General features: G+C 44.9%; 1 protein-coding gene across 1 annotated transcript in view; it reads left to right on the plus strand.

The window, feature by feature from the left end:
• Oc90 (otoconin 90) overlaps positions 1–27,589 on the plus strand; it is a 46,142-nt gene extending 18,553 nt beyond the window's left edge. Inside the window, exons 5-15 of the mRNA XM_041672592.1 lie at positions 11,234–11,408; positions 14,468–14,580; positions 17,155–17,283; positions 17,432–17,473; positions 17,981–18,031; positions 18,513–18,560; positions 19,932–19,985; positions 21,323–21,439; positions 22,333–22,504; positions 25,317–25,423; positions 27,372–27,589. Coding sequence (XP_041528526.1) covers positions 11,234–11,408; positions 14,468–14,580; positions 17,155–17,283; positions 17,432–17,473; positions 17,981–18,031; positions 18,513–18,560; positions 19,932–19,985; positions 21,323–21,439; positions 22,333–22,504; positions 25,317–25,423; positions 27,372–27,589 — 1,226 coding nt within the window. The remainder of the gene's footprint in view (positions 1–11,233; positions 11,409–14,467; positions 14,581–17,154; positions 17,284–17,431; positions 17,474–17,980; positions 18,032–18,512; positions 18,561–19,931; positions 19,986–21,322; positions 21,440–22,332; positions 22,505–25,316; positions 25,424–27,371) is intronic.
• Positions 27,590–27,799: the final 210 nt, after the last annotated feature.

Below are 27,799 nucleotides of genomic sequence, written 5' to 3' on the forward strand. Positions count from 1 at the left end.
TTGTCATTCTCAATTGTTTTTAAGCGTTCAATCTCTACCTTAAGAATCCTGGATTCATCTCGTAAAGACTTTATCATATTTCTATTATCAAACCATTTGGTGCCAATGAAAACTACGAATCCCAGAAGGATCCATATATGTGGGGTGATAGACACCTCTTGTAAAATCTCCCACATGGTACAATTAAAAAAATCATTAAATTCTTGAACAGTAATGTGTTCAGACATTTTATTTATAAAAGAAAATTTTTTTACCTGCAAAGATCGGTTCCTGCCAGTGGTGGTCTCTGTGTTTTTGGAGCCTGTCCTAGAACTAGCTCTTGTAGACCAGGCTGGCCTTGAACTCACAGAGATCCGCCTGTCTCTGCCTCCCAAGTGCTGGGATTGAAGGCGTGCACTACCAAGGCCTGGCAGGCCTCAAACTCACAGAGATCTGCCTGCCTCTGCTTCCCAAGTGCTGGGATTAAAGGCGTGCTCTACCACTGCCTGGCCGGCCTCAAACTTGTGATCCTCCTGCCTCTGCCTCCTTTAGCAAATCCTACTGGCGTGGGCCACCACAACCGGCCAAGTCACTTTGTAACAGACCAAATCTGACGCTGTGGCAGCTTTTGTTGCAAAACCGCAAGTACTTGAGCTTCTGCTAATTCAGGCAGTGGGGTTCCGCTGCAAAACTTAGCCAAGGCAGGCAGAATGGGCCTGTGTCGCCGAGTGTGTCTCGGACTCGGCACTGGGGCCGGAGTCACGAACTGAAAAACAGCACCGGGGAGGGTGCTGTGTTAGCTAGCGGGCTACCCGCTTGAGTCGGGGGCAAAATAGCCCGACGTTGGACGCCAAAATGTAACGGCGTAAATGAATGCAGACAGAGTGTAAAAATATATATATAGCTTTAATGTAGAAATAGACTTACAGAACCACCGTTCCCGCGGAGACCAGGGAAGCAGAAGCGAGAAGCTCGGAGCTTGCTTGCCAAATTTATAGGCAGACATTAGCCCAAGGCGAACACGCCCCTTAAGGGGCGGGACTTATCCCTACAGGTGGGTGCACCCCTCGTGGTCCTGACTTCCTTGCTCATCTTCTCCCTCCTTCCACTCCTCATTGGGACCTTGGGAGCTCAATCCAGTGTTCCAGTGTGGGCCTCTGTCTCTATCTCCATCCATCACCAGATGAAGGTTCTATGGTGTTATGAAAGATATTCGTCAGTATTGCTATAGGATAGGGTCGTTTCAGATTCCCTATCCTCAGCTGCCCAAGGAACTAACTGGGGACATCGCCTTGGGCTCCTGGGAGCCACTCTAGGTTCAAATCTCTTGCCAGCCCTAAGGTGGCTCCCTTAACTAAGAATTGTGCTTCCGTGCTCCCCTATCCAGCCTTCCTTTATCCCAATCATCCTGTTTCCCCAAGTTCCCCCCATCCTCCCCTTCTCACTTTTCTCTCCCCATCTCCCCTTACCCCAAACCCAACCCACTCCCAAGATCCTAATTTTCTCCCCGGCAATTTTGTCTACTTCCCATAGGCAAGAGGATAACTATATGTTTTTCCTTGGGTTCACCTTCTTATTTAGCTTCTTTAGGTTCAACAATTGTAGACTCTGTGACCCTTATTTATGGCTAGAAACCAATTATGAGTGAATACATCCCATGTTCATCTTTTTGGGTCTGGATTACCTCACTCAGGATAGTGTTTTCTATTTCCATCCATTTGCATGCAAAATTCGAGAAGTCATTGTTTTTTTTTTTTTTGAAGTTAAGATTTATTTTCTTTTTTTTTATTGCGAAAAGAAGAAAAAAAAACATAAACAAAAAACAAGTTTCCACCTCCTCTCAGCCTCCCATTTCCCTTCCCCTCCTCCCACCCTTCTCCCCCTCCTCCCACCCTTCTCCCCCTCCCCCCACTCTTCTCCCCCTCCCTCTCCAGTCCACAGAGCAGTCCGGGTTCCCTGCCCTGTGTTAAGCCCTAGGTCCTCCCCCCTCCGTCCATATCTAGGAAGGTGAACATCCAAACTGGCTAGGCTCCCACAAAGCCAGCACATTAAGTAGGATCAAAACCCCCTGCCATTGTCCTTGGTGTCTCAACAGCCCTCATTGTTCGCCATGTTCAGAGAGTCCGGTTTTATCCCATGCTTTTTCGGTCACATTCCAGCTGGCCTTGGTGAGCTCCCCGTAGATCAGCTCCACTGTCTCAGTGGGTGGATGCACGCCTCGTGGTCCCGAATTCTTTACTCATGTTTTCCCTCCTTCTGCTCCTCCTTGGGACCTTGGGAGCTCAGTCCAGTGCTCCTGTGTGGGTCTCTGTCTCTATCTCTATCCATCACCAGATGAAGATTCTATGATGATATGCAAGATATTCGTCAGTATTGCTCTAGGATAGGGTCATTTCAGGTTCCCAATCCTCAGCTGCCCAAGGAACTAACTGGGAACCTCATCTTGGGCACTAGGGAGCCCCTCTAGGGTCAAGTCGCTTGCCCACCCTAAAGTGGCTCCCTTAACTAAGAATTGTGGTTCCGTGCTCCCCTATCCACCTTTCCTTTATCCCAATTCTCCTGTTTCCCAGGTCCCCCCTCCTTCCCTTCTTCCTTTTCTCTCCCCATCTCCCCTTACCCCCATCCCACCCCCCCCAAGATCCCATTTTCTCCCCGGAAATTTGGTCTACTTCCCTTAGCCAAGAGGACAACTATATGTTTTTCCTTGGGTTCACCTTCTTCCTTAGCTTCTTTAGGTTCACCTATTGTAGACTCCATGGTCCTTATTTATGGCTAGAAACAAATTATGAGTGAGTACATCCCATATTCATCTTTTTGGGTCTGGGACACCTCACTCAGGATAGTGTTTTCTATTTCCATCCATTTGCATGCAAAATTCGAGAAGTCATTGTTTTTTACCGCAGCGTAGAACTCTAGCGTATATATATTCCATACTTTCTTCATCCATTCTTCCATTGAAGGGCATCTAGGTTGTTTCCAGGTTCTGGCTATTACAAATAATACTGCTATGAACATAGTTGAAAAAATGCTTTTGTCATATGATCGGGCATCTCTTGGGTATATTCCCAAGAGTGGTATGGCTGGGTCCAGGGGTAGGTTGATCCCGAATTTCCTGAGAAACTGAAACACTGATTTCCAAAGTGGTTGCACAAGATTGTATTCCCACCAGTAATGGATGAGTGTACCCCTTCCTCCACAGCCTCTCCAGCAAAGGCTATCATTGGTGTTTTTGATTTTAGCCATTCTGACAAGTGTAAGATGATATCTCAAAGTTGTTTTGATTTGCATTTCCCTGATTGCTAAGGAGGTTGAGCATGACCTTAAGTGTCTTTTAGCCATTTGAACTTCTTCTGTTGAGAATTCTCTGTTCAGTTCAGTGCCCCATTTTTTAATTGGGTTAATTAGCATTTTAAAGTCTAGTTTCTTGAGTTCTCTATATATTTTGGAGATCAGACCTTTGTCTGTTGCGGGGTTGGTAAAGATCTTCCAGTCAGAAGGTTGCCTTTTTGTCTTGGTGACAGTGTCCTTTGCTTTACAGAAGCTTCTCAGTTTTAGTAGGTCCCATTTATTCAATGTTGCCCTTAATGTCTGTGCTGCTGGGGTTATACCTAGGAAGCAATCTCCTGTGCCCGTCTGTTGTAGGGTACTTCCCACTTTCTCTTCTATCAGGTTCAGTGTGTTCAGACTGATATTGAGGTCTTTAATCCATTTGGACTTGAGTTTTGTGCATGGTGATAGATATGGGTCTATTTTCATTCCTCTACAGGTTGATATCCACTTGTGCCAGCACCATTTGTTAAAGATGCTTTCTTTCTTCCATTGTATACTTTTAGCTCCTTTATTGAAAATGAGGTATTCATAGGTTTGTGGGTAAAAATCCGGGTCTTCTATACGATTCCATTGGTCGACTTCTCTGTTTTTATGCCAGTACCACACTGTTTTCATTACTGTAGCTCTGTAATAGAGTTTGAAGTCAGGGATGGTAATGCCTCCCGAAGATCCTTTATTGTATAGTATTGTTTTGGCTATCCTGGGTTTTTTGTTTTTCCATATAAAGTTGATTATTGTCCTCTCAAGATCTGTGAAGAATTTTGATGGGACCTTGATGGGGATTGCATTGAATCTATAAATTGCCTTTGGTAGAATTGCCATTTTTACTATGTTGATCCTCCCAATCCAAGAGCAGGGGAGGTCCTTCCATTTCCTGGTATCCTCTTCAATTTCTTTCTTCAATGCCTTAAAGTTCTTGTCAAATAGATCTTTTACTTCCTTGGTTAGATTTACCCCAAGATATTTTATGCTGTTTGTGGCTATCGTGAAAGGTGAAGCTTCTCTGATTTCCCTCTCTGCTTCCATATCCTTTGTGTATAAGAGGGCGACTGATTTTTTGGGGTTGATCTTGTATCCTGCCACATTACTAAAGCTGTTTATCAGCTGTAAAAGTTCTTTGGTGGAGTTTTGGGGGTCGCTTATGTACACTACCATATCATCTGCAAATAACGAAAGTTTCACTTCTTCCTTTCCAATTCGAATACCCTTGATCCCATTATATTGTCTTATTGCTATTGATAGAACTTCAAGCACTATATTGAAGAGGTATGGCGAGACTGGACAGCCTTGTAGTGTTCCTGAGTTTAGTGGGATGGGTTTGAGTTTCTCTCCATTTAATTTGATGTTAGCTGTCGGCTTGCTGTATATTGCTTTTATTATATTTAGGTATGACCCTTGTATCCCTAATCTCTCCAATAATTTTATCATAAAGGAATGCTGGATTTTGTCAAATGCTTTTTCAGCATCTAATGAATTGATCATACGTTTTTTTTTCTTTCAGTTTATTTATATGATGGATTACATTGATAGATTTTCGTATGTTGAACCAGCCCTGCATCTCCGGGATGAAGCCTACTTGATCATAATGGATAATTTTCCTAATGTGTTCTTGGATACGGTTTGCCAGTATTTTGTTGAGGATTTTTGTGCCGATATTCATGAGTGAGATTGGCCTGTAATTCTCTTTCTTGGTTGAGTCTTTGTGCGGTTTTGGTATCAGGGTAACTGTAGCTTAATAAAAGGAATTTGGCAATGACCCTTCCGTTTCTATATTGTGAAATACATTAAGGAGTATAGGTATTAGGTCTTCTTGGAAGTTCTGGTAGAATTCCGCATTGAAATCATCTGGTCCTGGGCTTTTTTTTGGTAGGGAAGTTTTTGATAACAGCTTCTAATTCTTCGCGACTAACAGGTCTATTTAGGTCGTTCACCTGGTCCTGGTTTAACTTTGGTATATGGTATTTATCTAAAAAAGTGTCCATTTCTTTTACATTTTCCAGTTTTGTGGCATACAGGCTTTTGTAGTAAGATCTAATGATTCTCTGAATTTCCTCTGTGTCTGTGGTTATGTCCCCCTTTTCATTTCTGATCCTATTAATTTGCATATTCTCTTTCTGCCGTTTGATTAGTTTGGATAGGGGTTTATCAATCTTGTTGATTTTCTCCAGGAACCAGCTTTTTGTTTCATTGATTCTTTGGATTGTTTTCTCTGTTTCTATTTTGTTGATTTCAGCCCTCAGTTTGATTATTTCCAGTCTTCTTCTCCTCCTAGGTGAGTCTGCTTCTTTTTTTTCTAGAGCTTTCAGGTGGGCTGTTAAGTCTCCAATGTGTGCTTTTTCTGTTTTCTTTAAGTGGGCACTTAGTGCTATGAACTTTCCTCTCAGGACTGCTTTCATAGTGTCCCATAACTTTGAGTAGGTTGTTTCTTTATTTTCACTGAATTCAAGGAAGACTTTAATTTCTTTCTTAATTTCTTCCTTGATCCAGGTGTGGTTCAGTAGTTGACTGTTCAGTTTCCATGAATTTGTAGGCTTTCTGGGGGTAGCATTGTTGTTGAATTCTAACTTTAATCCATGGTGATCTGATAAGACACACACAGGTGGTTACGAATATTTTTTTGTAACTGTGGAAGTTTGCTTTGTTACCCAGTATGTGGTCAATTTTTGAGAAGGTTCCATGAGCTGCAGAGAAGAAGGTATATTCTTTCCTATTTGGGTGGAATGTTCTATAGATGTCTGTTAAGTCCATTTGATTCATTACCTCCATTAATTCTCTTATTTCTCTGTTAGGTTTCTGTCTGATTGACCTGTCCATTGGTGAGAGAGGAGTGTTGAAGTCTCCTATTATTAGTGTGTGAGGTTTGATGGCAGCCTTGAGTTTTAGTAATGTTTCTTTTACGTACGTGGGTGCTTTTATATTAGGGGCATAGATATTCAGGATTGAGACTTCATCCTGATGAATTGTTCCTGTTATGAGTATAAAATGTCCCTCTCCATCTCTTCTGATTGATTTGAGTTTGAAGTCAACTTTGTTAGAAATTAGTATGGCCACACCTGCTTGTTTCTTAGGTCCATTTGCTTGATAAACCTTTTCCCATCCCTTTACTCTGAGTAGGTGCCTGTCTTTGTGGTTAAGGTGTGTTTCTTGTAAACAGCAGAATGTTGGATCCTGTTTTCTTATCCAATCTCTTAGCCTGTGCCTTTTTATAGGTAAGTTGAGCCCATTGACATTAAGTGATATTAATGACCAGTGGTTGTTAATTCTGGTCACTTTTTTAGTCGTAGAGTTTGTGTGTTTCCTTTCTTTGAGTTGTGCTGGTGAGGGGTCTCTAGATGTTTGTGTTATTGTGGTTATTGTTGGACTCCTTGGTTTGTGATTTTCCTTCTATTACTTTCTGTAAGGCTGGATTTGTGGCTACGTATTGTTTAAATTTGTTTTTATCCTGGAAAATTTTGTTTTCTCCATTTATAGTGAACGAAAGCTTGGCTGGGTATAGTAGTCTGGGCTTGCATCCATGGTCTCTTAGTTTCTGCAGTACATCTATCCAGGACCTTCTGGCTTTCATTGTTTCCATAGAGAAATCAGGTGTAAGTCTGATAGGTTTACCTTTATAAGTAACTTGGCCTTTTTCCTTTGCAGCTCTTAATATTCTTTCTTTATTCTGTATGTTTTGTGTTTTGATTATTATATGGCGAGATGGTTTTTTTTTTTTTTTTTGGTCCAGCCTATTCGGTGTTCTGTATGCTTCTTGAACGTTCAAAGGAATATCCTTCTTTAGGTTGGGAAAGTTTTCTTCTATAATTTTATTAAATATATTTTCTGGACCGTTGAGCTGTACTTCTTCTCCTTCTTCTATCCCAATAATTCTTAGGTTTGGTCTTTTTATTGTGTCCCAGATTTCCTGAATGTTTTGTGATGAGAATTTGTTGGCTTTGCTGTGTTCTTTGATCAGTGTGTTTATTTTCTCTATGGTATCTTCAGTGTCTGAAATTCTTTCTTCTATCTCTTGTAATCTGTTGGTAGTACTTGTCTCTGTATTTCCTGTTCATTTACCCAGATTTTCCATCTCCATCCTCTCTCGGTTTGTGTTTTCTTCATTACTTCCATTTCATTCTTCATGTCTTGAACCACTTCCCTTACCTGTTTGATTGCTTTTTCTTGTTTCTCTTGGTTTTCTTGGGTATCTTTGAGTGCTTTATTCATTTCCTCTACCTTTTTGTTTGTGATCTCTAATTGTTTATGGCAGTTTCTCACCTCCTGTTTAAGGTCTTCTATTATTTTCATATAATTCACTTTTGAGTCAATTTCTTCTAATTCTTCTAGAGTAGGGTGTACAATTCTTCTTATTTCGGGATCTCTGGATTCTGGTGATGTCATGTTGCCTTTCAGGTTGTTGGAGGAATTCTTGCCTTGGCGCCTTCCCATCTCTTCCTTCAAATGGAGCCAGGAGAGGCCTGGTGTCTTGGTCCAGTCTTTGCTGTGACTGACTCTCTGGTTGTAACTCTTCAGTGTAGAAGCGGGAACCGTCCAGTCCAGATGGAACTTCTCAGCACTGAAACATAGACGCCTGGTAGTCCAATGACCCGCAGACAAAAGGGAGAACTTGGGGGGCAGGGCGGGGATGAGTAGAACACAGGACACCCTGCCACAAAAGCTGAAGGTGCTCGTGCTCCCTTTTGGGGGGGGGGGGTCCTTGAGGCCTGCCCGGTAGGCAGGCACTCACCTCTCTGGGTGGGTAGCCTTAGTGTAGGAGCAGAAAACTGTTCCTGAGCAAAGGACCTAGCAGATAACACAGGCTCTTGGGGAGGAGGGGGGTCAGGTGTAAGAAAGACAGCCCTGCAGAAGGAGCTGGGGGAGGGGTGGTTTGTGGTCTCTTCCGGGTCAATCCGCCCCTGGATCGCACACACTCACCTGTCCAGATGGAACTCCTCAGTACCTAAACAGTGCCGCCTGGTAGCCCGATGATCGGGGACAAAAGGAAGAAACCAGGCAGGCGGGACGAGATCCAGGAGTGCACAGGCACCCCTGGAGTACAAGCTGAAGGTGCCTGGGCTCCCTTTCGGGGGTCCTTGAGGCCTGCCCAGTAGGCAGGCACTCACTGCTCTGGGTGGGTCGCCTTAGAGTAGGAGCAGAAAACTGTTCCTGAGCAGAGGACCTAGCAGAAAACGCAGGCTTGTAGGGGGGGGGGAGGGGGAGTCGTGTGTAAGAAAGACAGCCCTGCAGAAGGAGCTGGGGGAGGGGGACCTGTGCTCTCTTCCGGGACAGTCCGCCCCTGGAAAGCACACACTCACCCATCCAGATGGAACTCCTCAGTACCTAAACAGGGCTGCCTGGTAGCCCAATGATCCAGGGACAAAAGGAAAAAACCGGGCAGGCGGGAAGAGATCCAGGAGTGCACAGGCACCCCTGGAGCACAAGCTGAAGGTGCCCGGGCTCCCTTTCCTCTTTTTCTTTCTTCTCTGAGCCCCAGTTACTTACTCTTCCTCCTCTTACTTACTCTTCCTGCCCAGAAGTCCTGCCTATTCTCCCTCATTATTGACCATTCAGCTTTTTATTAGACCAAACAGGTACTTTAGGCAGGTAGCACATCTTTACATAATTAAACAAATATTCTGCAACATAAACATCTTTGCATCATTTAACAAATATTCCACAACATGAAATTCCTTTCATCCATTGAGTGTCAGGATGGAGTGGGTGTAGGAAGGTAGAAGAAACCACGAGGGTCTTGTTCTCTGCCTCTGATCTCCCTGCCCTCCTCAGCCAACTGCCAGCATGTATTTGGACTCCTAAGAAGGTAGTGCTGTTGTCACTATATGCCTTCATTGTCTTTACTTCCATGTCCTAACTACAGAACTTCTGAGAAAAGCATGGTATCCCTGTTATATAAGCGAGGATGCTGAGCCCATGGGAGTTAAGTTGGTTGCTCAAGACTTCAAAGCTAAAAGGGAGACGTTCTTCATGTCTAGACCTTAGTCCCTTATACCATATGGTTTAGTTTTGTCTCCCCAACAAACAAGTACATGTGAATCTTCAATATTTGAAAGATTGTCAAGCAATCCATGTGTGTTTCACATCAAGTATACAACTATTGGGATACTATGAGGGTTGCTATTATCAAATATGGACATTGCCAATCAAATATACTGATATTGGCAAGTCACTGGAGCCTGCTGTTTGATTAGAAGAGGCTGAGCATGGTGCCTATGACTCAGAGTAGCTACCCTAGAGGTCTTTGAACGAGAATGCACATCTATGTAAGCATTCGTGTTCATATCAATTTTAGAAAGCGTTTTCAACAACATTAAATCATTCTTCACTTACGGGTGAGACCTCATGGAAACAAAACGTGAGAAAAGAAGGGAAGTTTGAGTGAGGTAAGAGGAAACCAGGACAGGAAAGTGAGCCTGGTGCATACAGACCGCATCTCTATCCCATCAGTTCCTTCTGTAGTCCTGTGCACTCTGAGTGACAGTCACCTCCTTCAGCATGGAAGAGACCTTTCACCAAAAAAGCAGAGGTTGGAGAAGCAAAACCTGAGGTTTAGACTAGAAGCAAGCAGTGTTTTTCTGAACAGTTTTTGTGCCATATGCTCTAGAGTAGACCATCAGATGCTGCCTTGGACACGTCTCTGACATTTGGGGGCAACAGAACATGCCTACCTGGCAGGATTTCTGTGACATTTAGCATTAAAAACAAAAGCTCTGCAATGTATCACGCACATGACCAATCTGAACCATTGTGGTACTGGGAATATCTAGTGCAGTTTCTGGTGCAGAGTGGATGCTCAATGGCTGTGTGTCTACACGCCTTTCTTTTCTACACTGGCTTGTCATTTATAGTCTCATTACCATGCCACTGGAGATTCAGTCTGCAAAGTAATAATTTCACAGATCATAAAGGCGTGTCTTAAATATATCTGTCTCACACAGCAGATAGTCTGAAGGTACCAGGATGGGTGCAGTAGCTGTGTACAGCAGCAGAGTCCCGCAGGTTTGTTCTATCTTGTTCCATTGCTGGCCTCCCTGGACATACTGGCTTTTCCCAACTTTAGGCTTGGGGCCTCGTGGTTGCAATGTAGCTGCTGTAGTTCTAGCCGGCGTATCCACATTCAAGGAAAGAGAAAAAGTATAGCTCAAAAGTTTGTCTTTTCTTTTTTTTATGTGTGCATGCGGTGTTCACATGTGTACATATTGGCAAGCCTTGGGTGTGTATCTGTGTTTAAATCACGTGGATGCATATGCCTGTGGAGGCCCAACGTCAGTGTCTGAGTTCTTCCTCAATTGCTCCCTATCTTGTTCTTTGACTCAGGGAAATGTGCTTAGATTTAAACCCAGAGCTCACCAATAAGGCCAGTCTTAGGAGTCAGCTTGCTCTAGGGACCTACTGGCTCTGCCTTCTGTGGCTGGAATTACTGGGAGTTGCCACACCCACCTGACATTTATGTGGATTCTGAGGGTGCAAACACTTTAAAAGCTGGGCCATCACCCCAACCCCAAATGGACCTTCTTGTGTGTTCATTTCTGCATTAGGAAGCAAATACTTTCTGAAGTCTTTGACAGACTCCCTCTTAAGTCTTTTTCCACCAAATCTGGGGGATGGCCTGAGGACCCAGACATGGATGTGAAAACACAGGGTTATAGTGACCAGCTGAGAATAATAGTGAAATTCATTCAGAAACTTCCAGAACAGGCTAACCTTCTTGAGAACTTTCTAGTTTTGTTAATGAGGAAGAGGCCAGCGTCTCTCAGGTGGGTGTAACCAATGTGACTAGGGCTTCCACCTGCTTTGAACCCACTGCACAGCAGGCAGTGGCTACGCTCACGACATCCTGTAAGTCAGGGGTGCAGGACAGCCAGGGGACAGAGCTCCTCCTCTACTCGAGTTCCCAGCACCCACCAGGACCTGCTTTCCCCACCCACAGACTGCCTAGGCTCTCACTTCACCTGGCTGCAGGCTGTCTTCACCAACTTTCCTCTGCTGCTCCAGTTTGTGAACAGTATGAGGTGTGTGACTGGCCTCTGCCCCCGCGACTTCGAAGACTATGGCTGTGCCTGCAGGTTTGAGATGGAAGGGCTGCCTGTGGATGAGTCTGATAGGTGAGTAGGAACCACGGGTGAGCTCGTTGCAGCCTAGAGACACCTTGGCTGGAACAAATAAAGACCTGGAAGAAGAGACTCAGGGGGGATATAATTCTGTTACCAACTGGAAGGTAACTGGCACCCACGTCTTCATAGTGTGGTGTAACTAGTGTTGTGGTTGTAGGTGGTTACCAAGAGGCTCTGTCATGGTAAAACTAAAGTGTGGGCAAGATGGGGCTCCCTGCATTAAAACCACTAAGGTCCTTGCTATAATGCAGATTCTTGAAGCCCAACCTAGCCCTATCAACTCAGGATACATGTAGGTGGAGACCAGCTTTATCCAGTGCAATTCTGCCTATGAGAGGAAAAGCAATTACAGAGGTTGCCATTCGACCAGCAGTAAAAATGAACAATAACAACCCATGATGTTAAACTTAAGATAACCACAACACTACTCATGCCTACGTGTAGAAAACAAGAAAATGTGCATAGCCTCTGAAGATATGCTTCATTCCTACAGGCAAGGAGAGTGCACACTGAAACAAAGTAGCAAGACTGGTAATGACATTGTAAACCTAAAACATTAAACAAGCTTAATCCAGGGTGTGGTTAAGAGGTATAGGGATAGGAGGGCCAACTAAGTTATTGAATGTCTTGGGAAAGCTGTTGCTGTGTGTTCAAATTCAAGGACTTTTACCTATGACTCAGCAATTCCTGTTCTCTGCTCCTTATTGACGTTGCTTGTTTGTATTCTTTCCTTTTTCTTTCCATTAAAAACGGAGGTAATTGCAATGCCTACTCTAGAGTCACTATTTCAGATTAAATGACTAAATAGAAGTTGAAAGCATTGTGAGTGTACCTGGTTATGAAGTTCAAGAGTATCAGTAACTGTGGAAGACTGGGCTCATAGGAGTAGTAATAGTAGGGATGGGAGTAGCAATGGCTGTAGAAAGGTAGAACAATAGGATCCATATTGACAGTAATAATACCAGAGTAATAGTAGCAATAGCCACAACACAGAAAGAACTAGGCTAATGCAGCAGTAACAGTGGCTGTAACCATAGCAACAGCATCAGCGACAGAAAACGCTCAAATGTAGAATATTGAATCTGAATCTCAACTCTAAGATTAATACCCTATGCCATTGGCGTTATCCTGTTCCCCAAACCCAGTGCCATGAGACATGTGCATTCTCTCATCTATGTAGGTTCAGGGACGGTAGGAAAGAATCTCTACGGAATTCCCATATTAGGCAGTTCACACTGTCCCTGGCATTTCTCTGCAAAGGACATCCTCTTCAGCTGCCCTCGGGTTCGCTTTTCAAACCTCTGAGCTTCTCTTTCTTGCTTCTGCTACAAGTGTGAGCACAGTGTCTGTCTCTGGACTCCACTCATTGTCCTCCGAGGAGAGAGGGAACCGTGCCCTTTCTTTGTGCTCCCAGTGACTGACTGAGGAGGTGGTCAGCCCCCAATTCCTTTTCAGAGCTTGAAAACAGATGAGTTGAAAAGCATACATTCTGGGTTGACAAAGAATAATAGCTTTGCAATCAAACAGCCAATTATCCCCACTTTCAAACCTACAGGAGAGAATATAAGTTGCCTTTGGACAGCATGGCTAGTTTTACATTTTAGGGACCAGGGTCAGATAATCGATACAGAGGTGGAAAAGGGCTGGTTACTCAGGGTCTGTGAGGCCAGGGCTGTTCCTGGGAACACGGTTTCCTGGCAAGTCCTCTATGCCTTTTCTCTTAATTCTTAGAACACCCGAGAAACCTAGAAAGCAAATAAATGAAGGAGTCATTCATCACTGTCTCCCACCCGGAAAGAATTATCAAAGGACCTGTGTCCACACACTGGTGGAATGGTGGGCTCAATCTAATTTCAGTTTATACATTTTGGTCAATGGGGTTTCCAAACACCCTGGAAGACAGATAGATAGATAATTTCCTCCTTGAACTTGCACACTAGCTTCACAAAATGTCTGCTACTGTTTATTGAAATAGATGTTTTCTTAAATCCTAGGAATCTTCCTTAGGTGGGACAGAAAAAAAAATGTATCCAAGGTCATCTAACTTTTATATGTTCTGTTTGTTGCAATGTTCTCAGCTGACCCCGTCCTCGTTGTGAGAGCCCACTAACCTGCTAGTGAGAGTGTCACCCTGAAATTTAAAACCACCTGTAAGAGACCACGTACATCTCACACAGAGATCTACATACAAAGAAGGGCCCTCTGGCTCACTGTGTGATGACCTACTTCTTTCTGTTTTCTGGATAGCTTCTGGAGTCTCTCTCACCTTTACCCCAATCATTTGAAGGTTAATCTACCACTGTCTCCTCCTCATCATTATCATATCCCTCTTTTCTTCTTCTCTCCTCCCTATTCCTCTCTTCCCTCTCACCCTCTTCCTCTTTCTTGCAGCACAGTTTCTTATACAACCAAGCGTGGCCTTAAACTTGTGATCTTCCTGCCTCTCCAGTGCAAGAATTATAGATAAGCAGTTTCATACCTGACTTCCAGTGTTGGTGTCTTTGTTTTGGGATGTGAGTGCTACAAAATGGTCTTAACTTTGTCATCACTGGTTATCTTAAGTGAGTAATAGAGTTGGGGTTCCCTCAGAGAAGACAGCTCCTATGTGAGGCCAAGTAGAACGACCCAGGCAGAAAGAGAGAGACTGTTGCTGCTATTAACGTTGACTCAAATAGGTGTAGAATGCGCTGACAACAACAAAGGTAGCATCCAAAGACAGTGCCCAGACAAGGACAAGTACAAGCCCATCTTTACCGTTCCTGAGCCCTTTTCACACCGTGTCCTCCATCTGAAATCGGACCGTGTAGCTTTCCACAGAAGCCTGCATTTCGGGCAGGGGTGATGCTCACTTCCATCTGAAACATGTAAGATAGAGCAGGTGGCATGGTGTGTGTGTGTGTGTGTGTGTGTGTGTGTGTGTATGCACGCGCACGCGCTTTGAAATAGATCACTACTGTCCGGGTACCGTCCAGACATCAGGATGATCCTGGACTGCTTGCCTGCCTCTGCCCTAACCATGGTCTCCCTTGATCCTGCCTGACCTGCCGCAGCTGCTGCTTCCAGCATCGTAGGTGCTATGAGGAGGCCGTTGAGATGGACTGTCTCCAGGACCCTGCCAAGCTCAGTGCAGATGTGGACTGCATCAACAAACAGATCACATGTGGTGAGCATTTTCGGCCCTCCTTGAGCAGAGGCATGAAAGGACCCTTGTGGTCCATGTGGGATACACCAACACTGCCAAGGCCAGTAGCAGTGTCATTGTTTGTACTTAGTCGATTGATGAGTTTGTGATTCACACATAATTAATGTGCAATGAATGGTTTTTTATTACTGAAGCAATGTTTTATTGGAATATCATCTGATTTATAATTTATTTATACTTGTGGTAACTGTAGAAGCTTGTAAGTGGCAAATAGTTTGCTATTTATGCACCATGTAACAATGGAATGATTCCTTAGCTTCTTAACCACAGAATGGGAAGGAGGAAGACCTCCTTCAAAGAGATGTTATGGGAATTAGATTAAGCCTGCTTGAGAAATGGTTACCACAGTGACTGGCATGGTAAGAACTCTGTCATGTGTGGAGATAGACGTAGAGGTGAGTGGTCAAGGTCAGGGAGGCTGCTCTTTCTAACAGACAAGTAGATAAGCTCATGTTTCTGCCCAAGCACCTTGTCTACCCTGTGACTCTAGGAATATCATTTCACATGTCTGGGTAGTCCTGGAAGAAGATTAATAGGCAAAGGCATAGAAGGATGAAAGAGTATAGCTTGGTGAGGTGCTAGACTGTGACCGTCTCCTGCATACCTGCTGCCGACTTTGGTCTCCATGCTCAGCAAATCTGACCTTCTGTCCCAACAACCTGTTAGCTGAACTCCAGTGTTCTCAGTTTTCAAACAAGAGAAGGAAAATTCTGAGAGATGAAACAACCCAGCTAAAGTCACAGAGGTGCTCAGCTGCACAGCCAGGCTTTGAACTAATGCCCCAGTACCTTCCAAGTCCAGGTACTAAGCCTGGTAAAGCCTGGAGCTTTAACAGAAAATAGAGGGAGACACTGAGGAAGCAGAGGGGGAGAAGCCAGTGGACATGGAAAACAGCATTCATCCGTGCACTCAGCAAACAGAAGCTGAGTATCTCCCCATGTGAGACCGCTGCATCCATGTATGTGTGTGCATGGGGAGGGGGTTATTGTGACCTTTGGGACTGTTCTCTAGATAGTCAGTGTGTTAGTTACTAGTTATTAGTTATTACAAGTGCATCATGCTCTTGATAGAGTATCTGATAGGAGCAACTTAAAAAGGTTTAAGTTGGCTCCTGGCCAGGGCGTCAGGGGAACAGAGCAGCTGGTCGGTATGGCCTCAGTCTAAAAGTAGGGCACTCAGGCTAGAGGCAGGGTCAGGCTATTATCTTATTGCATTAATTGGGCCTAGGGTGTGTGGATAAAGATCTGTTCACCCCTGAAGGGCAGCAACAACAGACCCAAGAATAAATCCATTTAAGTCTAATTGGTGAACCAGTGGGTTTAATTGGGGTTTACAGGTACAACTCTTAACGGCTTCTGTATCATAACTGCATCTGTGCATAGAGACAGGGCCTCTTATAACATCCTTATTCACTGCTTCAGGAACCCTTCCTTCTCTCTCTGGGACAATGTGATGAGTCTAATCTTGCAAGGGTCTTGTGTGAATTAGCACAGTTGCTCTCATTTCAAGATGGAAACCTCCATGCCATTCCTGGAGGATGGTGGTCCCCAACAGACCCTCGATGACCTTCTAACTAGTGATCCACTTCCTCTAGCAAGGCTCCCCCTTCTAAATGTACCACGGTCTCCTCAAACAATGCCATCACCTGGGGACCAAGTGATTAAACACACAAACGAGCTCGTGGGAGCCATTTCACATTCAAACCGTGGTAGCCGGACACCGCAGCTATTTTTGGTGGTGACAGGAATTGTGGAGGAAACAAGATCAGGGAGATGGTACAGAGTGGGCTGGTGGCACTCTATTCACAGGAAGGGCTTTTAAAGCTTCTCTGAGTAAAGATAGAAGTGGTAAGCACTGTACAGTGGCTGTACAGAGAAGAGTGACCAAGCGGAATGTGGACAGACTTGAGGTGTCCTGTGTGGAATGGGGAACATAAACGAGTTTTAAGATGTGTGGAAAAAGATGACGTCCAAGGAGAACTGGGGGTAGTAGGCAAGGATAATCGTGTAATACTTTCTAAGTGACCCTGAGAAGTCAGTGAGGGGTTCTGAACCAACAGTCATGCTTCGATTAAAGTGTTTTATTTTTATATCTTGTAGCGCTAAGGATGGAACCCTGGACCTCTCATGTGCTAGATATGTGCTCTCTACCACTGAGATACCCTCCTCATCCTACCCTAGCCCTTTAATTATTCTGGATCTTTCATGACAGAAATGGGAAGAGTCATGTGGGGCGGGGGGGCACTAGCATGAGTGGGCAGGAAATGGTGACAGAGAATATGTAGGGATGTGGGCAGTTCCCAAAGTGGATACAGGTGGAGTGGGTACAACAGCCTAGTGTGGTGGGCACGTGAGCTGCATAATGTGTGGAGGACTCCCAAGTTGCTTCCACTAAACCAAAGAGGTGACATCGTTAGAAAATTGCCAGGAAAGCAAGTTTTGACAGGGTAGATCAGGAACCCTGTGGGACCACCATTGCCCCCTGGGATTCCAAGTTTGATCTTTCTACCTTGTTCTGTCCTTGCTGTATGCACAGAGTCTGAGGATCCATGTGAACGCCTACTGTGTACCTGTGACAAGGTTGCTGTGGAGTGCTTGGCTCAGTCTGGTATCAACTCTTCCCTGAATTTTCTGGATGCTTCCTTCTGCCTGGCTCAAACTCCAGGTGGGACAACAGGGACTGAGTCCTACAGTGGGTGGGACTGAGCTGGGGGGCAGAAGCTGCAATGGGACCATGTATAGCTGGGTGTCTTCAAATGTTAAATACAGCCCTGCCACCCTCTATATATGCCTCCCTGTGTGTTTCCTTGCAGAGACAACTAATACGAATACCCCAGTGACACTGCTATCTAGAGGTAAAGTTCCCAACATAGCTGGTTCTTCCTGAACTATAGAGGACCTATGATGGTAGCAGCTGGCACAGGCACCTCCACCAATGGCCTGACTCTCAGAGACTGAAGCCATTGTTGACACCGACTCTGCCTCCCTTTGCTAGGAGACCAGTACAAATATTCAGTATGGAAAGGTCCTAGTGCCAACCTACCCCTGCTAGTGGATGGATGTGAATTTAATACAACAAGAGTGTAGATCCCAAGTTCTTTCTCTCTGTGTAGTCAGGGGTCTGGAACACTAAGGACTGGGGTAGCATTTTAAGCTCAGATAAATTAGGTTCCCACTCTAAGTGTTCTTGGCTACCAGAGCCTCCCTGGTGTGGACCAGGTTTCTTCTTCCTTCCATGTCCTCCTTACCTTCCCAGAGTTTAAGAAGGCACAGTACTCTGTCTGCTCATCTTAGAGCTCCCGAGGTTTTATTTTGAGAGACGTATTGAGGTGCCAGTGCTGTTGGAGGCTCTCTTTTCCCAGGGGTTCCAGAGAAGCCCACAGACACCAGTCAGATAGCCCTCTCAGGAGAAGGTAAGTGTAATGTGACCCAAGCACCCTTGTCTCATCTGCACTGCTCCATACTGGTTCGATGACATCCTGTCTGCTTTATTATGGAATTGAGTAATTCCAGAGGCCCCCATCCTTCCTGAGCAAAGGACCCTTTTCTACTTCTTCAGCTTTCTTTTGCCTCTCTGTTTTCATCTCTGGAGGATCAGAAGCACGATGCTGAAACTTGTCCAGATGAGCAGCACATATGTTTCAATGAGCCCTCCAAATCTTGCCTGGGATATCCATATGCCAGGAAATTATGTATCACTCCTCTAAAATCCATATTTATTGGGCATTCTAAAGGCATGCCTGGATCTTGGTGCCATCACCTTACAGAGCCCTCCTTCCGAGAACCCGTGATTTCCCCTTTCCTTCACCCTTACTCCCAGTCTGTTTCCCTGATCATGGGATTGGCTCTGGTGCTTAGCCTGATCCATGATACAGTGTTGTTTTCTTTCTACAGTGGCTGGTGAGATGAGAGCCGACAGACTGACAACACTCTCCAGGACAAGTAAGCAGAAGGAACCCCCAAGAGGGCAGTGCTGGGCAGGGCGGAGATGCTGCTGAAATACAAGCGCTCTTTTCCAGTGGCTACAACTGAACAGGGCCCCAGGGGAAGTGCGGTGCCCATTTACAGAATATGTAGGACACTGAGGCACAGGAATCTTACATTTTATGACATTCAGCCAGAAAAACATAGTGACCTGGCCTCACCTCTGAATTCAATGCAACCATGACCATCAAACCTAAAATTATCTAGGCCAAATTTCAGTTGGTGAGCCTGACTTAACCAGACATGCTCATGGTAATTAGCATGAATTTATTAATGAGTGTAAGCAACTGACAGTAATTATTTGCTAGTTACTAAGAATGGTTAAGTGCGTGGATCCCAATTGAAGGACCATCACTGAAGGTCTCCAGTGTGCAGGCATTAGACCTATGATCCAGATTCTCCCTTCTCCTGGGAGTCCTGTTATTATCCCATGAAAGAGAAGCGCTTAGGGAGGGATCACTCACCTGGAATGTGTCAGTTCAGAACTCCTTGGGTCTGAGCTGGTAGGCTTTGCTTTGAAAAGAGCAGGCAGCCACAGCCGAGGATAGTCCAGACGTTCCTTTGATGTGGCAACTGTGCTCACATCAGTCAGCTTCAAAAGCCTGAGTTTTATACAACACTGCCATTGTCTTGACCCATGAATACGTTAAGTTGAAGTCATTGGTAACCCTTTCCTGAGACTGGTACAGTCACCATCTCTCTTCATTATGGTACAGTGGGAAGTGAAATGTGAACTTAGCATAGTGCCCGAGTCTCAACCTGACTTGGCTTTGCATGCTTCGTCTACTTAACTTCATAACTTTAGAGAAGTATCTTAACTCTCCTGGATGCCTGTTTTCTCATCTCTGTGAGAGGGTGAGCAGGACACACTGACTTGTGAGCTGCCATTAAGTAGGTCAGAAGAACAAACCTTTGTTGTAATATCATCTGGACACAGTAGGAACTTTATAAGAGTTAAGGACTCACTTCGCTAAACAAACATGGCTCAACTGCTCTTCAAGAGCCAAAAGCAACAAGCAGTTCCACCACTCTGGAATTACTGCTCTGTTTAAACACATGTTTCTTTACGATTTTTTCCTTCCAAATTCTGCAGAATCCACAGTCTCAACACATTTCTGAAAATTCCCCTGCTTTGCAAACTGATGCTGCATTTGCCAAGCACATTTGGAGGCTCCTTTGGTCACCTAGTAACCCTGAGAGCATTAGCTTCCCTAGAAAAATCTCAGGAGTAGGAGGAGAGTCAGACTGGGCACAGTGCTATGCCCCCTGGAGATCCAGACACATAGGCTAAGGTTGACACTAATTCTGTCTGTCTTCTCTTAGGGCCAGAATCTGTCCATGATCTTAAAGGTGTGGAAGCTGCTAGGACCACATCATCTCCAGGTGAGCATATTTGGCCCTCCCTGCCTTTGCACATGTAAGAAAGTGCAATGATCAGCTTTGATCAGGGAAAACTTATTGCCCACAAGATTTTGATTCAGAATTGAGACTCAGCCTATAATGTGCTTGCCAAAACCAGGTTTGTTTGCTGTATAGAACACACTGTAGGAATTTTGTTGATTCATTAACTTGAAATGCAAGTCTTTTGACCAAATAAATTTTGTTATTTGAAAAAGAAAGAATGTGAAACAAATGCATTCCAAATGAACCTCAGACCAAGCCCCAAATGGATGAAAGAACTGAACACAACACATCTTAAAGTACACATGTGGAATTAAAAGACATTAGCAGGAAGCAATGAGAAGTTCTCATGCAAAGGTTTCATGATTGTGAAATTACATTTAGTTTCCCATTTGAAATTACTTATCAACTCCTTAGTTAAAAACTAAAGAATTTTTGAAGACTTAAGGTATTTTCCGGTAGCCTCCTGCATTAGTTACTTTTCTATAGCTGCAATACAATGCCATACCCAAGAAAACGTATAGAAGGAATGATTTATTTGGGGCTTACTATTTCAGAGGGCTGGAGTCCTTGATAGCAGAATAGAAGTGGCAGGAGGTAGGCAGCTAGAGCAACAGCTGAGAGCTCACACTTCAAACAGCAAGCAGGTAACAGAGCTCACTGTGAATGGGGCCAATCTTTTGACACACTGAAGTCTGTCCCCAGGGACACAATCTCCTCTTAAAGACCACATCTTCAAATCCTCCCCAAATAGCTACATGTATTCAAACATGAGCCTGTGGTGGCCACCCTCATTCAAACCACCACACCTTGTCCCGAGCAGCTTTACTGGACAAAGTCTGCAATCAATCAGTCTGGAAAGTGGTAGGATGGACCTTGGCATAATCTTGAATATGGTGAGAAGAACCTTTGGACAAAAAAAAAATCAAGGGTTCAAGGACTTAAGTGGGAGTTCTGCTTGCCATGTGGTGCCCTACTTTTTCCACCAGTCTCTTTGACTCTTGGCTTTTCTGTAAGCACCTAGATGTGTGCAATTGTAAACAGGCCTGAAAGATCGCCACAGCTCTCATCCATTAGCTGACGCGCAGGTGGTCTACCCCAGGCTCCTTGAAGTGTTAAATCTGGAAGCCCAGAAATACTCATGCAAGATTCAGAAGTCTCTAAAAATCTGTCTCTTTGTCTGCAGACACAATGTGAGGTGCACTTGCCTTACATGTCCTGTGCTGAGAGTCTCTGACTGCATTTGGCCTTGGCCGTGTGTCCATCTGAAATGTCTCCAAGTGACTCTAACTCTGAACAATCAAGTTATGTGTTTTCAGGATCTGCAGAGATCGTTGCCATAGCTGAAGGTGCAACCCACGTCCCTGCTGGCATTAAATCATTGAGGTTGGAAGTATCACCTGTTGGCAATGGTTCTCAGGAGACAACTGGAAAAGGTAGGTGAAGCCAGCATCCAGGAGGATCTGGCTTCCCTTCCCTTGCTTGGAATCTTATAACTAGCCACTAACAAAACCTTTTAGGGTAGCTTATAGATTGTGACCTTTCCTGTTTGTGCAGCTAGAAGGCATCACCCCCCCCCCCCCCAATCCCTTTACTAGATAAGCTCTGAGGTTTGAGTGTACAAAACTTCCCTTTGCCCTTCAGCTTCAGTGAGGCTGAATCTGGGCAGGAATCAGAAGGTTCTGGTCCCTGGATCTGTCCTCTCATCAATTGCTTCCATTGGCATAGAAGCCAGGAGTTGGCTGCAATCCGCATTGTGTCTACGTGACTAACTAGAAAGACGAAGCCCTTGGGTACTAATGATTATCCTTTCCCATCCCCCTTGGATGTCTTCCCAAAGGAGCTACACCTGGGAAGAGCCCCAGCAGTAGGACATAGCCAGGGAAATCTCCTATGATGTCCAGTGGAGAGCAGTGGAGAATGCATTTGACAGTTGTAGGCAGAGGAGGAAGGGTATGAGGAGAAAGAGAGACGAGCAGAGTGAGAAAAGCCAGAAAGGCAAGGTCACCAGGTATGCTAACATGATATATCCCCAAAGCCTAAGAGGATAGCCCCAACCCTTCAGACTTCTAGGCTCTTCTAAACAATAGGGTATGGCCCACAGAGTATCTTGGGTCCTGACGAGCCCCATTCTTTGTGGGGATTTAATAAGGAATTCAGTAGAGCATCAGAAGCCAGGCTGAAGAAGACTTGTTCTCTGAAATGAAGAGAAGGAGGCAGAGAATACTGGGAGTACAGGGTTCTCCCAAAGTAGCTCTCTTACAATCGGAACAGTGCTTATCTTTGGAACTCTGTCCTAGCTCTCCTGAAAGTCTGTGTTCTTAATTAGTCTGTGACAGACTGGCCTTCCTGCATCTGGGTGATGGGGATCACATGCAGGCCCTGCTGCAGTTTGGAGAAATGCTCTTCTGTCTAACGTCCCGCTGCCCGGAGGAATTTGAATCTTATGGCTGCTACTGTGGAAGAGAAGGAAGAGGCGAGCCAAGGGATGGCCTGGACAGGTATGGACAGGGAAAGGTGGTCCACAAACGGCAATGAGGTTGCTAGCATCTGTTGGGGTCCTCATCTGCATTGGACTTTCCTTCAAGTTTCCCGAAGAGCTGGCTCTGGACATCTGTTTTCCACTCAGTGTGGCAGGTTAACATTACAAACCTGCTTTCCTGATGAGCAGCTGAGGTTAGTCATTCATCTAGGAAAGGGACAAGTCTAAATGAGCTAGACCTCTAATTTTCTCCATTCTTCAAGATTTATTTATTTATCTTACATCCCAGCAACAGTTTCCTCTCCCTCTTCTCCTCCCAGTCCCTGTCCCCATCCTTCCTCTGTTCCCACTGCCCAATCCACTCCTCCATTTCTGGCAGATCTCCCATAGATATCAACAGAACACAGCATATCAAGTTGCAGCAAAACGAAGCATGTATTAAATCTGGGTAAGGTGACCCAGTATGAGGAGTGGGGTCCCCAAAGTCAGTAAAAAAACAAAGCCATAGACAGCCCCTGTTCCCACTGTTAGGAGTCCCACAAGAGGAACAAGCTACACAGCTGTAACATATATGCAGAGTGCCTAGGTCAGCACCCTGCAAGCTCCCTGGTAGTTATTCAGTCTCTGTGAGCCCCCATGAGCCCAGCTTAGTTGACTCTTTGGGTTTTCACATGGTTTGATGCCTCTGAGCCAGATTTCTCAAAGTTTCATTGCAAGCACAGCCTACCCTGCGTCCTAGGACTGGCTTGCTAACACACATTAGATGACTCTAGATGACTTCAGATGACCTCTGTGCAATGGCCCACATAGAGAATAGAGTTAACCAAGAAAAAGATTAACCCAGAAAAAGGCAAAATTTAAGCTATCATTTAAAAAAACAAAACAACTCTGAGTGTTTTTGCTAAATTTTATAGCAACCACTCTTCAGGGAATTTCCTTGTCTTCATATATACATCCATTCACCTACATACACATTCAGCCCACAACTCTGGAGGCTTAGGCGTGTGCCAGGCATCAAGCAAGTAGTAGACATACAAAAATGATTATGGCTAAACAAAACAGGAATGAAAATGCTCTTATGTCCATTAGAAGATTGTATAATGAAAGAGATAGGCAATTAGACAAAAGTACATAGACAAAATAGGCAATTACATGGGATGCACCTTGAGCTGAAAGAATATTCTAAAGAACAGTTGATAGGATCTAGGAGACTGATTATTTAGATTGCTCACCCACCCACCCACCTAGCTACCCAGCTACCACATCTTAGTGCTTTATTCTTTGTCTACTGAAGAGTCATTCAGGCTGTCAATGGAGGAACTCAAGGGCAACCCCCGAAAAGAACCTCCCACCAGATGACTCTACTAAAATTTTCTTTCTAGCAGTTAAAGTTGCGATGGAGGTAACGGTGTGTTTATGTAATGAGGTTCCACTACATGCCCTCTGTCCTCCATTAATGAGAAAACTTGACTAATGCCAAGATTCGAGAGTACACAGAACTCTTTAGTGAGATGACGAAGACAGGGACATCACCAACAGCAGTCTCTATGTCTCATCAATTCCCATGGGAAAAAGCGGAGGCAATTTTGGAGGTGCCTCCTGATCATTGACCATATTTCATCAAAATGTGAAATGGGACTGATCTGGAAAACAAGGTACTATGGCTTCCTGACATTTGCAGGTAGAAATTAAAGCTCAAAGCTACAGTTGTAAACTCTGAATGGCAGTTTGTCATAGCCGTGTCACGTCTGCAAGAACAGAATCTCACTACCATGTATTCTGTGAGTCATGCACAGGTGATTAGCATGAATATGTGACTCCCTTATGATTCCCAATGACACTGACTTTAGATTGAAGCTAGTGTGCTCATTTTCCACCCTGTCCCTATAACCATACACACATAAGACGGCATGGTTCCCCTGGAGTGACAGCTGAAAATGGGGCGGACACTGACCTCAGTGAGGCAGGATTTTTCTTCTGGCCTGTCAACAAAATTGGTAAAGTTGTTGCATGAGTAAGAACAGATTACAACCCTTGGTTGGGCTGTGGTCTCCAGGAGGGAGAGCTTGAGAGGCATGGTTAATCTTTACACAATTTCTAGGAGGCACCTCCACTACTTCTACTTCACAGAGAAAACAACCTAGGCCCACAATCAGAACGGCAGAAGAAAGTGGGAGAGTTGTCTTAGGCCTGGAACTTCCCCTTAGCTATCCAGTGGATTTTTAAGGTTTGTGGATAGCTAAAAATGGAGCCCTAGGGAATGGCTGTAGATCTGTATTGACTGGGGCCTTCACAAGTGTTCTATGGATATCATCTGGCCAAGGATATCCTGACTCATAAATCTGAACACAGGACACTGACTTATTCTGTGCTGGGGCCCTACTCTGTGCTAGGCCCTGTGCTGCTTGTAGGTCTTCATGGCTCCCATATTTTCCCCGGTTGAGGGCTAAAGGGGTGACCTATGGGTTTGAAGCTAAGGATTCTATTAATAAAAGGTTGAGTGGAGTAGGGTCACTGTACTGACAAGGAACATTTGTGGCTAGCCTAAGAGGCACCCTTCCTGAAAAAGCATCTACTCCTATTTGATGGAAAGGTGCCATGATGAGTATACTTGCCATCAAGAGTCATAATAAAAAATAAAAGAAAATAAAGAAATCCAGCTATACACAGTTGGGTTGACGCTATGTTGGAAGGCAGTCTCTTGGCATTGTATACAACCTGAACAGCCTTCGGCGTGTGTAGTAGGCAGCCTTATTCTAGAAGAGGCCTTGGCAAATCTTTATACTCCATTCGGAATGGAGAAAGACCTAATGGAAGGTCCTTGGTCTTAGGTGCTGTTTGTCCCATCACTGCTGTTTGGAGCAGGTGAGACCACTGGGCTGCCTGCATGGGAGTCGTTCTCGGTCGTCTGTGGTATGTGAGGACCACACACCCAAGTGTAAGTGTGGGGGATGCCTAGACTTCTTCTGCTCTCATGTTTGTATTCTGGCTGGATCTGGGCTCCAGATACTACCCCTAGCGTATCTCCATCTCTACTATGGTCTCATGCTCTTCAAGACATGCCTTTACATTCCTTTCCATGAATGAGGGGTTCATGGTCAAGAGGCAGAGCCAGCTGCTTAAGCATCACAGCTGATCTCAGTAGCCTGTGCTTACTGAGCCCATGCTGGGGGATGTTTTAAGCCCTTGAAAGGCACAGGTAATCCTCCTACTGACTCTAGGAGGCAGACCCATTACTTTTTCTAGCTCACAGAAGAAACAAATGTGTTCACAGTCCGACAGGCAGAAGGAAGTGGGAGAGTGGGTTCTAGGGTGGAAAACAGCATTGCCTCAGACCTGGAACTTCCTCTTAGTTCTCCAGTGGCTTTTAAAGTATTCTGCCTTCTACTGATAAGCAGACCTGTTCTGGATTTGATCACCTAAAGAACTTCATCAAGAACAGACAGCGAGGAATGGCTCTGGCTGAGCAGTGGGTCTTGCCCACAGCTCCACTCCTCCCCATGAAGAAACCCATAGCTATGAAATATCCTATAGGGACAATGTGTAACAGTACCATCCCCAGTGAGTATCAGCCCTGAGCACATGGCAAAACATCCTTAAAACTGGAGCAAGAGGACATTTTGCTCAGCAGTGGATTGCTGCTGCTGGACTGCTCTGTAGCTCAGAAAGAAATAATACCCCGTGGGGCTTTGCTAGTGCTCTGAAAGACGACTCTCCTCATTTTTAACTGGGGAAGCAACTGGATGGACCTACTGTGTTCCTTGCTGATTCTACGTCATGCACAGCACATAGTCCTCCATGACACCCTTTTTGTGCCACAGCTAATGGCACAACATGTCATTCACCCACTCAGTGATTTAGTTTTCTACTTAGCCAAACAAACAAACAAACAAACAAACAAAAAACCTTCATTGGGGACTGCAGAAATGATTGTGACCAAATACCTGGGAATAATCAACTTTTAACAAAAAAAAGAAAGATTTAGTTTGGTTTATGGTTTCAGTCCATGGTCACTTTGTCCTGATTGCTAAGAGCACGTGAGGAGGCAGACTATCTTGGCAAAGCTACTCACTTCATTGAGGTTGAGAAAAAGAGGGCGGAGAGATGGATGGAGGGAGGAAAGGCCAGGCCAGAGATGAGATCTACCCTTACAGATTGTGTACACACACCACATACTCACACACCTATTTCCTCTAGTTTAGCCCCACTACCTTATTTTTAGCACCTCCTAATACCACAAAATTACAAATCTATCAGTGTACTAATTAATTGACTTCAGGATCTAATCACCTTAAATCCCATAGCTGGAAACCAGACCAGACCTTTAAAACAAGCTTCTGGTGGTGGTGAGGAGGGACATTTAAGATTCAAACTATAGCAAATGTGTGTGATCCTTGTATCAAATTGCTCACAGCCAGGGAGAAAAACAGGCAGTGGTCACTCTGATGTCATGTAATACCGCTGACAGGCAGTGCCACTTGTCTTGGGGTGCTAGTTGAGGACTCTTACGCTGGAGACTGCAGTGAAGAGCAGAGAATTGGGGGAAGGTCAGGAGAGGTGCGAGGTGAGACTGAGAGGAGGTTATCTCAGATTTTGAGATGGCATGGGTGTTATGTTATTATGGAGTCCCTAAGAGCTTAAAAAACAATGTGATTGGGGTGCAAGATAAATCTGGAGACTAGCCTCAGATGAAAAACACAAAGGGCTAATTTCCAGCAAGAGGAATAGGCTAGACCATTAGGAACAAGAGGAATAGGCTAGACCATTAGGAACAGTGCATTCCAGACACCAGAAGGGCTGTGCAAGACGGGCTGGAAAAAGGAATGGATAAGTGGCTGTAAGTGCCCTCCCTGGTGTCTTACATCTGTTCCTCTGCTATTACTAAGGTGTGGGGCAGAGCCTCTGTGAGAAGCTACTGTGTGCCTGTGACCAGATGGCAGCCGAGTGTATGGCCTCTGCCTCCTTTAATCAAAGCCTTAAGTCGCCAGACCTACGAGAGTGCCAGGGCAAACCTGTATCCTGTGAGGATGGCATGCTCGGGGGAACCTTGGCCTCTTCTGCCGGCTCCAGTTCTGAGGAGAATAGTGAGGAGGCCACAGCCTAGATGGAGCGCCTAAGCAGCAGATTTCTGGCAAAACCACTTGGTCACTTGGGGACAAGACAACTTGGTGGAAGATGCGATGCTCCAAGCAAGTAGCTGTGAGCTGCATGAGCTCTTTGGCTCTCAGTCTTCTGTCCATAGGAGCCTTAGCAGAAGCTCCAAGGGAGCAGGCACAGTCAGCTCCTTACTCATCAGCCTCCTGGAACTTGTCAG

This window comes from Microtus oregoni, unplaced genomic scaffold (genome assembly GCF_018167655.1).
Source record: "Microtus oregoni isolate MIOR12 unplaced genomic scaffold, Mior012 000022F_ref0000154, whole genome shotgun sequence".
Taxonomy (NCBI): domain Eukaryota; kingdom Metazoa; phylum Chordata; class Mammalia; order Rodentia; family Cricetidae; genus Microtus; species Microtus oregoni.